Genomic DNA, 14,173 nt, shown 5'->3' with positions numbered 1-14,173 from the left:
CTGGGAGCTCTGGAGATCCACCCTGGCAAAGGCACTTGAAGAAGCCCTTACTGAGGAAGTTCCATTTATGCTGAAACCTAAGCAATGTTCCTCAGACTTTAATGTACATGGGAATCACTGTGGGTCTTGTTAAAGTGCAGATTCTGACTCCACAGTTCTGGGGTGAGGTCTGAGTTTCTACAGAACCCCTGAGAAGCCCTTCTTGCTGGTCCCAGGGTACACAGGAGGGAGAGAGTTCATGTAAGGAGAATAGATATTCCTGATTTGGCTGCATTAGGATTATGAGGTGCTCAGGTCCCCCACCAGACTATTTAAATAAGATCCCCTAGGGTCCAAGCCTAGGTATTGAAAAACATCCTCTGTGATTATAACATGCAGGTAGAGTTTGGAGGAGCAAAGTCGTTCTGCTGACCGCAGGTCAGCAGCATCTGAGAACTTGTGAGACAAGCAAATCCTTAGGTCCTCCCAACCTCCTTCCCCCCCCCCCCCCGCCCTTCAGAAACTCTGAGGTAGAGAGCTGAGCAAAGTTTGAACAAGCTCTCCAGAGCTTCTGATCTTTGCTAGAGATTGAGAACCACTGATGAACAGGATCTTTGACAAAGCTCTTTTCCAAGAACCCTGGCTGCAAACCAGATCACTTAAGCACCTTGCTAAAAGCCGAAATGCCTGGGCCCTAGACTGGTTCTTCCAGATTCTGAAAATCTGGACTGGTTCCCAGGAGTATATCCTCATACGTGGCTTTAAAACCACCTGGGGGATGTGGATTTAGTGGCTGAGCCAAAGGGCAGTAGCCTCTCAACATGAATGGTGGCCTGCAGCTTCCTGGACTATAGTGGGCAATGTTCATCCATTCACTTCACATTTATAGACAACATCGTGTGCAGATACCACACCGATGATTTACTGTTGAATATCTATTATGTACCAGGCACTTCATGCACTAGCCTTACAATAACCCTGTAAGGTGGGCCTACTACTGTTTTAGAGAAGAGAGTCCGTAACCTGGGTCAGTCATGACTCCAAAGCCTGGACTCCTCACCAAGCCACAATGCCAATCTGAAGACTAGGGGGCGCCAGGCTCGGACCTCTGAGGAGCCTCTGTGTTTAATGTTCAGTAGCTTATTCTGTGAAATTGGAGATATACTTGTAATTTGAGCAGGAATAACATTCAACTTTCAGTTCTTCTGAGAGTGAGAGAGATGGTTTCAATCTTTAACTTATGCAAAGTGATGTTCTTTGTGGGTGAAGAAGGCTCTCCTTATCAGAGGGCAGCTGCTTGGAATATAGGTGGTCAGGTAAAATACAAGTTACCTAGTTACATTTTAATTTAAATAGAATAATAAATAGTTTCCTAGTATATATGTCTCAATTATTGCTTGGGGCACACTTATACTAAAAATTACTTGTTGTTTACTGAAATTCTAATCTAATTGGGTATCCTGTATTTTAGGCTAAGTCAGGCCTGCTAATTGACCTCCCTCTTGACTGACTGGATAGCAGCTACCTCGGGAATGGGCTGGATCTTGGGTGAGGCAGTTCTCCTTAGCGGAGTGGTGGGTTTCTGAAAAACCATGGTAGGTGTTACCTGATCTCCCTCTGAAATGTGTTGCTTTCCTGTTAGGTGATGATGACTTATTTGCTTTGTTAAATGCTTGAACTGTTATGTGTGCACAGTTTTTTCTTTATTTTTTAAGAAAAGATAAAATTAGGGAAAAATGCTGCTACTACAAATGCAAGCTCTCATTTTCCAGTTTATTTAAGTTTTAAGAGCTTTCCATTATGAATAATTTAAAATATATACAAAAGTGAAGAATATAGTACAGTGAATGACTAGCTTCCCATCACTCATTTTTAATAATGAGAAACTCATGGCCATTTCTCTCATTATAACTTGACTTCTTCATCCCATTTTATTTTGAGAACAACTCCAGACATCGTGTATTTCATCTGTAAATATCTGAGCATGCATCTGAAAACTTTTTTTTTGTTTTTTGTTTGTTTTTTAATTTAGAAGATGATTTTTGGCTTCCCTTGCTATCTCTGGTTTCTTGGTAAGATCATAAAGGCAAATCAGTTCCCTACACTCAACATTATGGTAAATTTTTAGGTATTTAAACGGTTGGCAAGTTAATGACATGAGTAACCAGAGTTGCTATTAGCTCTTGATTTAGGAAGCCACATGGTCCGCTTGTATGACGGACGTCCTTAACATCAGGTGTGGCGGGTTCATTCATCTGCCTCTGCCCAGCACTCTTCAGTCACTGCGGCACTCAGCAGATGGGGCATCTCATGGCTACAAATGGAATTGTTTATCCTCTCATTGTTCCCGTGTCAGCAATCAAACTAAATCCATTACCCACCAATAAAAAGACCAGCCTGCTGCCAATTTGGTGGAAGCAGTGGAAACTATGTTGAGGGATTTTAAGTTTTAGAGGCGATTAAAAAAGAAATAAGAAGCCACATAGAAATTAAAACCCGAGAGAAGAGTTTGAGTCTTTCATTCTAAAGCTGAAGGTTTTATGGGATTTTAAAGGGAAGGCGTAGTAATTCAATCTTTTTTTTAACATAAAATATACTCTAAAGACCCATGATTATAAATATTGCATAGCTTTTTATTGTGTTGATGGCTTTATTATTTCATTTTAAAAATGAAAAGTGCTCAAATTGGGATTTGAAGAAGGAAATGTCAGATTTGTAATAGAAAAGCTGCTAAGATGTTAATGGTGTTATACTGGTAGGAAGATTTCTTTTGTGTGGATAAATAGTTGTCTGCTTTTTATAAGTTGTCCCTCATTGGCTCAGCCACGGGTTTCTCTCTTCATTGATCTGTAAGAGGAGGCTCCCAAGTTCTGTGGACCCACCAGGCTGCCCTCCCAACATTCTTAATGGTCCAGGACTTTGAAAAGTGGATCCTAGAACAACTTTTATATTTTGCCAGGTTCTTTTGTTTTTATATCAAGATATAACAGGAAAGGGATGTTAGTTCTGCCACTCATTGATTATAGCTGAAGATCCGGGGCATGCAGCCTTGGCATTTATTCACTCACAAAGTTTGAAACTTTGGCCAATGAAAAATCAGATTGTCTGAGTAGGAAAAAATGAGAATTGTTGTTTCATTCTCTCTTTTCCATTCCATTTTGCCCATATTTATTGATAATTTACTGCTGTAAATGCCAGCTATTTGCTAGGTAATAAGGATCTAGAAATGATTAAGACAAACTTCCACCCTTTGTTAATAGATTACAGGGGGAGATAGACAAGAAAATAAAAGATTGCCCACAGAATACAATGTATTTACAACGCAGAGTAATAAAAGATGCATGCAAGAGATGTTGTGAGAGTTCAGAGAACCGTCGAATGAGAGTTTCCTGACTCCCCTAGGGAGAGGGGTGAGACTGTAGTGGGGAATCTTGCAGTGGAGACTCAAATGGAAATGGGAAATATTGTTCATATCTTTTAATTACAAAAAAAAATATAACCTAACTGCAGTAAATTATCTGAGCATAAGTACTAGAGAGAAACAAAACCTAGCATTAATATTTTGAAAGGAATCTTTTATTTTTCCTGAGCAGTAAGTCTCAACAGTGGGTTTAAAATATTCAGTAAACCATGTTGTAAACAGATGGGCTGTCATCCAGACTTTGTAGTCCATTTATAGAGCATAGACAGAGTAGGTTCAGCATAATTCTTAAGGGCCATAGGATTTTTGGAATGATAAATGAACATTGGCTTCAACTTAAGGTCATGTGGTTCCTCAGCCCCTAAAAAGGGAATCAGCCTGTCCAAAATCCTAAGTGGCATCATCTTCCAATATAAAACTCTTTCCGCCCTGGCTGGTGTGGTTCAGTAGATTGAGTGTCAGCCTGCGAACCATAGGGTCACCAGTTTCATTCCCAGTCGGGGCACATGCCTGGGTTGCAAGCCCAGTAGGGGGTGCACAAGAGGCAACCAACCACACATCGATGTTTTTCTCCCTTTTGCCCTTCCCCTCTCTAAAAAATACAAAAACAAACAAACAAAAAAAAACCCCACAAAAATATTTCATCTGCATCGAAAACCTGTTGTTTAGTGTAGTCACCTTTATTAACTATTTTAGTTAGAGCTTCTGGATAACTTGCTGCAGCTTCTACATCAGCACTTGCTACTTCACGTTGCACTTTTACATTATGGAGACAGTTTCTTTCCTTAAACCTCATGAATCAACTTTTGCTAGTTTCAAACTTTTCTTCTGCAGTTTCCTCACCTCTCCTAGCCTTCATAGAACTGAAGAGACTTAGGTCCTTTCTCTAAATTAGGCTTTAGCTTAAGCCAATGTTGTGGCTGGTTTGATCTTCTCTCTAGACCACTAAAACTTTCTCTATTTCAACAATAAGGCTGTTTCACTTTCTTATTATTCATATGTTCACTGGAGTAGCACTTTTAACTTCCTCCAAGAACTTTTCCTTTATATTCATAACTTGGCTAACTGGTGCAAGAGTCCTGCCTAGCTTTTGGCCTATCAGCATTCAACATGCCTTCCTCACTAAGCTCAATCATTTCTAGCTTTTGATTTAAAGTGAGAGACATGCAACTCTTCTGTTCACTTGAACACTTAGAGGCCATTGTAGGCTTCAACTGGCCTAATTTCAATACTGCCGTGTCAGGGAACAGGGGAGCCTAAGGAGAGGGAGAAAGACAGGGGGAATGACCCGTCAGTGGACAAGTCAGAACACACAACATTCATCAGTTTAGTTCTCCATCTTATATGGGAATGGCTCCTGGTATCCCAAAACAATGACAACAGTAACATCAAACATCACGGATCACAGATCAAAACAAATATAATAATAATAATAATAAAAACATTTGAAATATTGTGAGAATTACCAAAATGACAGAGAGACATTAAGTGAGCAACTGGTATTAGAAAAACAGTGCTGATAGACCTGCTTAACACAGGGGTGCCTCCAACCTTTAATCTATAAAACTGAAGTGCAGTAAAGCAAAGTGCAATACAAATCAGCTATGCCTATATTATCATTGTCTTTAATTTATTATTATTACCAGCTGTAATAGATGTCCTACTAAATAGTCCACTGTGTTTCATAAGAGTTGATATTTTTAAATGTCAACAGTTTGATTAAAAATAATACTAAATGTTATGTTCCTATAATTATTCCCTAGCCCTCTCCAAAACACTCCTGCCTTCAGAACCCCAATTCTCCTCTCTCCAAATCAGTGATCCCCTTTCTTCTTTGGGAAACTACTTTTCAAGGTACTGCATTTATTATAGTTGTTAAATGAGATAGAAAACTAGCCTGTCCTTATTCAGATTATCACTCTAGCCTATTATTACTATTTGGACATCTCTTTAATTGAATGGTTTTACAAACATTCCTTTCTCATATGCAGTGCTTGATACAAAGTTCAGATTGGTCCACAGTAAATGTTGCCATCATGGGATCAGTGTGCACTATTGCAAAGCTTTGAGAGATTTTGGATTAGAGCAGCAATTTAGGCCCTTGGAAGGAATCTTCGTGGGGTGGTTGTTTGATGTCATTGCCTCCCTCCCAATGCAGCAATGCTTTCACTCACAGGTGCAGATGATTCTAGAACCTCATTAAAGAAAAGGACATTTATATTTTCTTGTTGCTACCTTAGGTCTTTTTTTCTTGGCCAGCATAACTGAGGACCACTAACACAGGCCCATAGATTAGGAGCCCATAGAGGGTCCTAGAAGGAAAAAAATAAATGACCAAGAAAAATAGACTTCATCATCTATAGTTTCACTTAAGAGACAGTAATATAATACTAAAGTAAACTTCGTAATTTTATTTGAAAATTTTAATCTGTTCATGTGAACTGTTAAGATATGCTGACATAAAAGAAACACCACAGCTGGATTTTGCAGGTCTGCACATACAGTCTAGCTTATCTAACCATATGAACTTTATTTCATTACTTGTTCTGTACCACTACTAATTTTTTTCATTTAAAATTTTATTTTTTAATTACAACTTATAATTAACATTATTTTGTATTAGTTTCAGGTATACAGCATAATGGTTAGACAATTACATACTTTACAAAGTGTTCCCCTTGATATTTTAAGTACCCACCTGGCAGCATACATAGTTATTATAATATTATTGACTATATTTCCCAGTCTGTACATTAGTACTGATTTTGAAGAGAAGATTGAAGGAGAGGGTAAGCAGTGTTTAAAATAATAGTGAAGTGTATATAATTTGACAACATGAATCAGGAGCCATAAAAATGTCCATACTCTAACATAAAAATTCAATTGGGGGTTAATTAACCTAAGAAATTAATTTAGAGTATGAAAAAAATCCATATACACAATATTCATTGCTATGGTATTGGTAGGGGTAAAATTTGGAAGCAATCTTCATGCCCCATAAGAATAAATTATTAAATTCCTGTTCAATAAACTATTGTGTGCCTTTTAAATTAATAGTTATGAAGATTATGTGGCAACATAGAAAATACTTAAAATATCATGCCTTAAGAGCTAAAGGTCACACCACCCAAATGAAAAAGATGGAAAGGAAATACATCAAATGATAACAGCTGTGTTTGGGTAACGGCATGATGGTAGCTTTTTTCTCGTTTTTGCTCATGATCGTTTTCATTAGTTTCCAATTTTATAAATTGGGAAACCAAGTAAAAGCACCCAAATGAAAAAGGTAATAGTATTTAAAGCCAGAAAGAATAAGATGAGGTTATTTTAAAGCTAGCTATCCTCTTAGCTTCAGGAAGGATTTCACATGGGACAAAATCCCAAACAGTTATTGCGGTTTGTGGGGCATATGCATTTACTCTGAGAGTTGTTGGGGTGCTTGGAGAGACAGTGGCACAATAGCCTGAGAAAGTAGACCCTCCCACCCCCAGCTGCCAGTTATTCAGCCTAGGGCTTCAAAAACCACTTTCTGCCCAAAGTGTGGCCGTTCCCGTCGACTGCCTCCCGCAGGCCATTGTGATGGTGATGGCTGGGAGGTGGCCTCGCCCCCTCACAGCTCCCAGGGGACCAGGCGGGTAACGGAGGAGCCGGAGCCGGCAGCCGGCGCGGCTTGGGGTCGTTGGTCATCGGAGACACAGCAGCCTGAGCGATGGTGACCTGAGGTGAACAGTCCCCTTTCTCATACCCGGTCCCTGGAGGCACCAGTCCCTCACTAGGGTACAGTTTCTAATCCAAACAACCATTAATCTTTCTCAGGGTAAAAGGCCAGAAAAGCAATTTTTACTCTGTCTCTATATTTTGATACTGTACTTGTCTGTACTTTACATGAGCAGACTTACTTCATTAACCACTGTCAATGGGGAAAACACCCCACAGCTGTGTCCACAGCTACGCAAACAATGCCCGCCCAGCCCCGCACGCCTCATGCGTGGAGAAGGGGCAGGAGCGCAAAACCAGCCAGCTCTTTATTGTGGCACTTACTTGAAACAAATTAGTATTTTTGTATCATGAAATAAATTGGGGGTGTGCATGAATTTTAAGTGAAAACGTCCCCATAGAGGATAATTTTGAGAAAGTAGCATTTCCCAGACTTTTGAATGCTGTTCTTTAATGTTCCTTGCTTTATTTAGCAAGTAAATTAATCCATATAAATGGAGCTGTAAGTCCTAAGGACTTTTTGATTTTTAAATGGAAATCAATAGAAAAAAATAAGATTTGATTTAGAAAAATGCACTCAATTGTCTCAGAAACATCAAAAGTGTGGTTTACAGGAATGGGCATAATCTCCTATTTCACTCTTTTAATAGCTGGCAAGTCAAGAAACATATCTTTTTTATATTCTTAAATTGTGAGGACCAGAAATGATGGATATTAAGATAAAAAACATGAAGGCTTTCTAAATCTGTTTCTCCATGCTTGACCTTTAAATCCTTCCTCTGGAGCCATATTCAGTATGAACAGCAAACACTGCTCCTGGTGAGTCACATTTAGACATCTGGCCACTGGTAGTGAAGGCATCGAACATTTAAGAGAGATAGAGGATGCATTTTTATAGCTCAAAGTATTTTATATTAAAGTTCCCATACTCAGAATCTTACATTAAGGACTAGGTAATACATAAAATCTAGTCATAGCGTTTGCAACCTACAAGAGGCCTGGGTTGAATAAAGTAAGACTTAGACAGACCAAGGGACTGGAGGAGAACCCAGGCTCTTGACTCTTTCTCTAATGTTGTTCTAAGGGTGCACATCATTTTGCAGAATATTTTTAAAAAGTTCTGAAGCTTCCCTGGATGTTCTGGGGGTGGGGGGCGGGCAACACATATATGTTTTTGCGTCGTCAAATATATTTTGAAATATTCAGTAACACTTATTAAGGTCTTCTGAAGGATCTGAGATTGACATAAAGTTTAACTGTTCTTTGCCTTGTTCATGAAGTTTCTGCCCTTAGGATCCATGATAAAAAAGCTGGAGGGAATTTTAACTAGATATGCAAGGTATAGCCGAAATTCTGTTTGTGCTGTCTTAGGCTTGCATTTTGGGCACTTGGTATAATGAATTTGTATGTACAGCAGGAATTATAATTATACCACTTCTAAGTAAAAACACATGCATATGTACCGCATCTTGATCCATTCATCCATCAGTGAACACTTAGGAGTTTCCATGTCTTGGCTACTGTAAATAATCTTACGATGAACTTAGGTGTGCACGTATATTTTTAAATTAAAAAACACTAACATTTTACATGATAATTTCCTCTTTGGAAAAATGTTTCTGGCGCTCAGAATAAATTCCTTCAAAAGGAAGTGGTCTTGTAGTTTACAGACTTCAGCCTTGCAAGTGGAATCTAAGGAGCATGATGGTCTGCCTCCTTGTTATTCCTGACCTGCAGAAACTTCTAAGGCTCAATTTCCCCACAAGGGCTTCCACACTGAGTTTTGTCTGCTCAAGCTTTGAAGTCTAGATATCAGTGTACTTGTGGAATTATTTATGTTTTAAGTTGAATTAAGTTTTAGTCAAATAAGTAATGTATATTTAATTACATCAGGAGTTTAAAAATGGATAAGTAGTGCATTGCTCTGCCATTGAACCTGCCTTACTTTATCTCTATCACGATCTTTATTTTCTTGAGGTTCTAAACATAACATTTAAATAATGTTTATTGGGGTTTTTCTCTAATTGCAAAAATAAAATATGTTAAGTACCAAAAACTGGTAATGCAAGGATAAACACAAAAGAAAATATTTGTTCATATTGTACCATCCAAAAGATAGCCACTGTTAAAAATTTGATATATGTCCTTTCAGTAATTTTGCATGCATATGTATGTATATGTTGTATAAACAATGATATACAAGTATAATGGAATACTACTAAGCCATAAGAAAAGATGAAATATTGCCATTTGAGACAACACAGATCGATCTTGAAGATATCATGCTTGGTATCAAGATATCTTACTTGAAGATTTCAAGTAAGTGAAACAGGTCAGGTGGAAAAGGACAAAAACCATGATTTCACTAATATGGGGAATACAAAACAAAAAAGAAACAAATGAAAAAACAAAACAAGAACAAACTCATAGATGCAGACTACAGGTTGGTGGTCACTAGAGGGGAAAGGGGGTGGGGAGAGGGCAAAATATGTGAAGGAGGTCAAATGTATGGTGACAGATGGAAACTAGACTTGGGGTGGCGAGCGTGCTATAGTGTGCACAGATATCTAGCTGTGCTGTTGTATACCTGAAGCTGATACAATGTTAACCAATGTTACCTCAATTAAAAGAAAAATTACTGTTTTTTTCTCAAAAGAACAATTTATTTGCCAGAGGATAGATCGCTAATATTATACCCCTTTGTATTTGTTTTTACCTTTTAAATATGTTACTAGTATTTTTATAAAAGAAGATAAATCTGACCTAAAACAGTAAAGTGATATTTTTATTTCTTTTCTTCCCCCCTTTAAAATGAGAAGACTTATGCTATTGCAACAGATCCAAACAATATAGATGTTCATAAAATAAAAAGTGAAAATATAAAATATAAAGTGAATATTACCTCTTAATTCTCTATCCCCTAAATTCCATTTCTGCAGTGATAATTTTTAATATTTTGACTGTATCCTTCTTTTCTATGTACATGTAGACATCTATTTATTTATAATTAAAAACATAAAAATCATACCATACTAATATATAATTGTTCTGTAACTTACTTTTCTCCAACTTGGCAGTATATCACAAACATATTTTCAATAGTTTTACCTCATTCTTATTAATAGCACAATGGCATTCCATTATTTAATATACTGTAATTTATTTATCAATATATTATTAATGAATATTTAGGTTCTTTCAAATTTTATTAGAAAAAGTGCTGCCAGAAACATCTTTGCTGTATTTCTTTACACACTCATGTGAGTACTTCTATAGTATGAATTTCTAGACATGGATTACTGGGCATAGGGTATGTACATTAACATTTTGGATAGATACTGAGTTTTTACCCATTTGATAGAGGAAGCAGGGGCCATCTGCAGGGTTTAGGGCAGGAACACAAACCAGGGTCCAACACTGTGGGCACTTGTCTAACCTGTATTATGTAAGTAGCTTGACTTTGAGCATCATGGAATCTTCTGCAGGATAAATTTATTATCACATTTAAACTGGTAACAGATAAGTTATGTGTGGAGATGAAGAGACAAAGCTCTGGCTAGACCAGCTTCTGATTTCAAAACCATGATAGCCAATGGTAATTCTTTTGGTGAAAATGAAAATTAATACAGTTTCATTGAAGCTTCAAATAAGGCAGATAGATCCTCTTCCGACTGAGGGCGTGGTGCAAGCTTGGTGACCCTTTCCTGAAACAGTAAATAAAAGAGCTACTCAGGGCTTTGGAAAGAGAGTTTATAAATGGTACTAGGTTATGCAAATAAACTTGGCCATAAGAAACAATGACTTAGTAATAGTTATATCTTTAAAAATCATATTTCTTGTTTGCTTCATACTAGCTGATTCCCATTTCAGAAGTTTATCAAAGTGATGCTTTTCACACAAAGCTTTCTTTTTTAAAATTTCATTTTTCAATTACAGTTTACATTCAATATTATTTTGTATTAGTTTCAAGTGTACAGCATAGTGGTTAGACAATCATATACTTTGCAATATGATCCCCCAATATTTCAAGTACTCACCTGACACCATACATAGTTATTACACTGTTATTTGACTATCTTCCTTATGCTGTACAGCTTTCAAAAGCTGTATGCTTTGCCTTCTTGTTTTTGCCTTATGCCCTGGCAATGGCCTTCTGCCCAAATGTACAGAATCAAACCAACCTTGGGAAAAACAGCTCCTATAATGACCAAAGAGTGCTGGTCAGCAATCTTGGCCAGTTTTCCATGTGCAGAGAGCCCTGTCCCAGGCACAGCATGTGCAGCCAAAGGACATAGAACCAGTCGCCCCTGACTTCAAAGACTGTATATTTTGCAACTTGGACTTCAGGTATAGTCAAAAGAATTTCATTAATATGTAACCTTCATGCTATGGACAACAAGTGACTCCTTTTAAAATATTAGCTAAGGTTTTATCTCTACCTTCCCAAGCAAACTCAGTGACTTGCTTAATTTTTCCAATGATTATTAAGTCAAGTCAGCAAAGCTTGTCAGCATATGTTTTTGCTATTTATACTCTTGTATAATTCCCTCTTCCAATGTCTCCTTGATGCCTCTTGGACAACAGATTAAAAGATACTGTAATGACTATGTCCAAAGTTCTGGGCCTAAATAAAATGAAGAAATGTAGCAGTTTGGGGAGTTCAATTCTCATGGGTCTCTCGGTCTGTTTTCTTGAGATTAGCACTTGTTTGGGGGCAGAGCTGGTGGAAGTGGGAAGCTCTGTGAGGGCAGGGCTGTGTACACTCTATGCCCAGTACCTCCCAGAGAGCTCAGCACACAGTAACTAGATCCTCAACACTTATTTGTTGAATTAATGAAGACTGTGGGAGGGGGGATATTGGCATGTCAAAATTCACACATTTTCATTATCTCAGAAATGACACCCAGTCACTAAGGCAAAAACCTACGAGTCATCCCTGATTCTTCTTTCCCTTTCCTACATGTTAAATCCATCAGCCAGTCTGTCAGATCAACCACCAAAATAAATTCCAGACCTAACCACTTCTGCATCCCATTCCACCACAATCCCAGTCTAAGTCCCTTTCATTCCTCTGTTCTGCTTGAAAGGCCTCTTAAAGGTGTTTTGACTTTTGCTCCACTCTTGCCCCCTAGAGGTAATGCAGCAGATAGCAGCAGAGTGATTTTTCTCCCCACTGTGTAAATCTGATCATACCATTCCCCTGCTAGTGCTCGCCAATGACTTCCCATCACATTAGAACAAAACCATAGCCTCTAAGGCCACCTCATCTCGCTCAGGTTCTCATTCCAGCTCTAACTCTTCTCTCATACATTCTTCTCACCTAGACCCATCATCCTCATTCAGTCCCACGACAGTGCTGATTTTCACACTGTCTCAAGGTCTTTGCCCTCTGCCTGGAGTGCTTGTACCAGATCTTCACTGGGCGGCTTCCACCTCCAGCCAGAGGCCTTCTTTCTCCACCTTTGTTGGAGTCCCCTCCACACTCTCCTGTGTAAAATCACTCAGGTTTTCCTCCATACCACTTCCTGTTATCTGAAAAGATTTTATTTGTATCTTATAGATTTGATTACTCATCCACTGTCTGTGTCTCCTCAGTGGAATGTAAGCTCCATGAGAGAGGGAAAGGATTTTATTTTCCTCTTCACTGTATCCCATACAATGAATTGTATGCAGTAAGACCCCACTAAATATTTGTCAAGTAAAAGGAAGAATGAAAAGAAGTAAGGATGAATACAAAAATTAACTCAAAAAGAACCTAAATTTAATAGCCAAACCTTAAAATTCTTAGAAGAAAATAGGGGAAAATTTTCATGATGTAGGATTTGGCCATGATTTCTTAAATGACACCAAAAGCACAGGCATCAAAAGAAGAAAACAGATAAACTGGACCACATCAAAATCAAAAACTTTTATGCATCAAAGGACACTATGAAGAGAATGAAAAGATAACCAATAGAATGGGAAAATATTTACAAGTCAACTAGCTGATAAGGGATTAATATCCAGAATATATAAATAATTGCTACAACTCAACAACAATAACAAAAATCTCCAGACAACCCAATTCAAAAATAGGCAAAGGACTTAAATAGACATTTCTCAAAGGGAGATATATAAATAGCCAATAAGTACATGATAAAAATCTTTAACATCAGTAGTCATTAGGGAAATACAAGTCAAAGCCACAATGAATTTCCACCCATACCCATTAGAATGGCTATCAAAAGAAAGAGAAAAGGTGCATTCTGGCCAAGATGGAGGCATAGGTAGATATGTTTTGCCTCCTTGCATAACCAAAAGAAGGAAGTAACCAACTTAAAAACAAAAAAGAGCCAGAACTGCCAGAAAATTGAACTGCATGGAAGTCTGACAAGCAAGGAATTAAAGAAGAAACATTCAGACTGGTAGGAGGGGTGGAGACAGGCAACTGGGGTGGAGAGGACAAGCAGTGAGGCAACAGTTGGTGGACCAGGCAGTCCCATATTCACATGTGGATAGACTGGGAGGAACAACTGGGGAGCAATACAGATGGCGCAACCCAGGATTCTAGCACTGGTAAAATAAAGCCTCAGAACCTCTGGCTGCAAAATCCTGTGAGAGTTGTGGCAGCAGGAGAAACTGCCAGTCTCTTGAAAGCAGTACAAGAGCCAAGCAAGCAGCATTGTCCCTCTCAAACCCCTCCCCCACATACAGTGCCAGAATGGGGTGAAGTGGATTGCCCCGCCCTGGCAAATACCTAAGGCTCCACCCCTTACAACATAACAGATGCACTGGGATAAAGAAATAGGGCCCAAATGAAAGAATAGATCAAAACTCCAGAAAAAGAACTAAGTGACAAGGAAATAGCCAACCTATTAGATACAGAATTCAAAACCCTGGTAATAAGGATGCTCACAGAAATGAGTACAGCAGCAAAATAAAGGAAGAAGTAAAGGCTATGCAAAGTGAAATAAAGAAAAATATATAGGGAACCAACAGTGAAGGGAAGGAAACTTGGACTCAAATCAACAATTTGGAACAAAAGGAAGAAATACACATTCAACTGGAACAGAATGA

General features: G+C 38.3%; 1 protein-coding gene across 1 annotated transcript in view; it reads right to left on the bottom strand.

Moving 5' to 3' along the window:
* Positions 1-9,758: 9,758 nt before the first annotated feature.
* ADHFE1 (alcohol dehydrogenase iron containing 1) overlaps positions 9,759-14,173 on the bottom strand; it is a 35,361-nt gene continuing 30,946 nt past the window's right edge. The window contains exon 14 of the mRNA XM_054590218.1: positions 9,759-10,821. Within this exon, the coding sequence (XP_054446193.1) occupies positions 10,738-10,821 (84 nt within the window). The 3' untranslated portion in view covers positions 9,759-10,737. The remainder of the gene's footprint in view (positions 10,822-14,173) is intronic.

Source organism: Pteronotus mesoamericanus, unplaced genomic scaffold, assembly GCF_021234165.1.
Source record: "Pteronotus mesoamericanus isolate MK-2021 breed Mesoamerican mustached bat unplaced genomic scaffold, CSHL_Meso_final scaffold_174, whole genome shotgun sequence".
Classification (NCBI taxonomy): Eukaryota; Metazoa; Chordata; class Mammalia; order Chiroptera; family Mormoopidae; genus Pteronotus; species Pteronotus mesoamericanus.
This window is presented reverse-complemented; position numbering and strand designations above follow the sequence as displayed.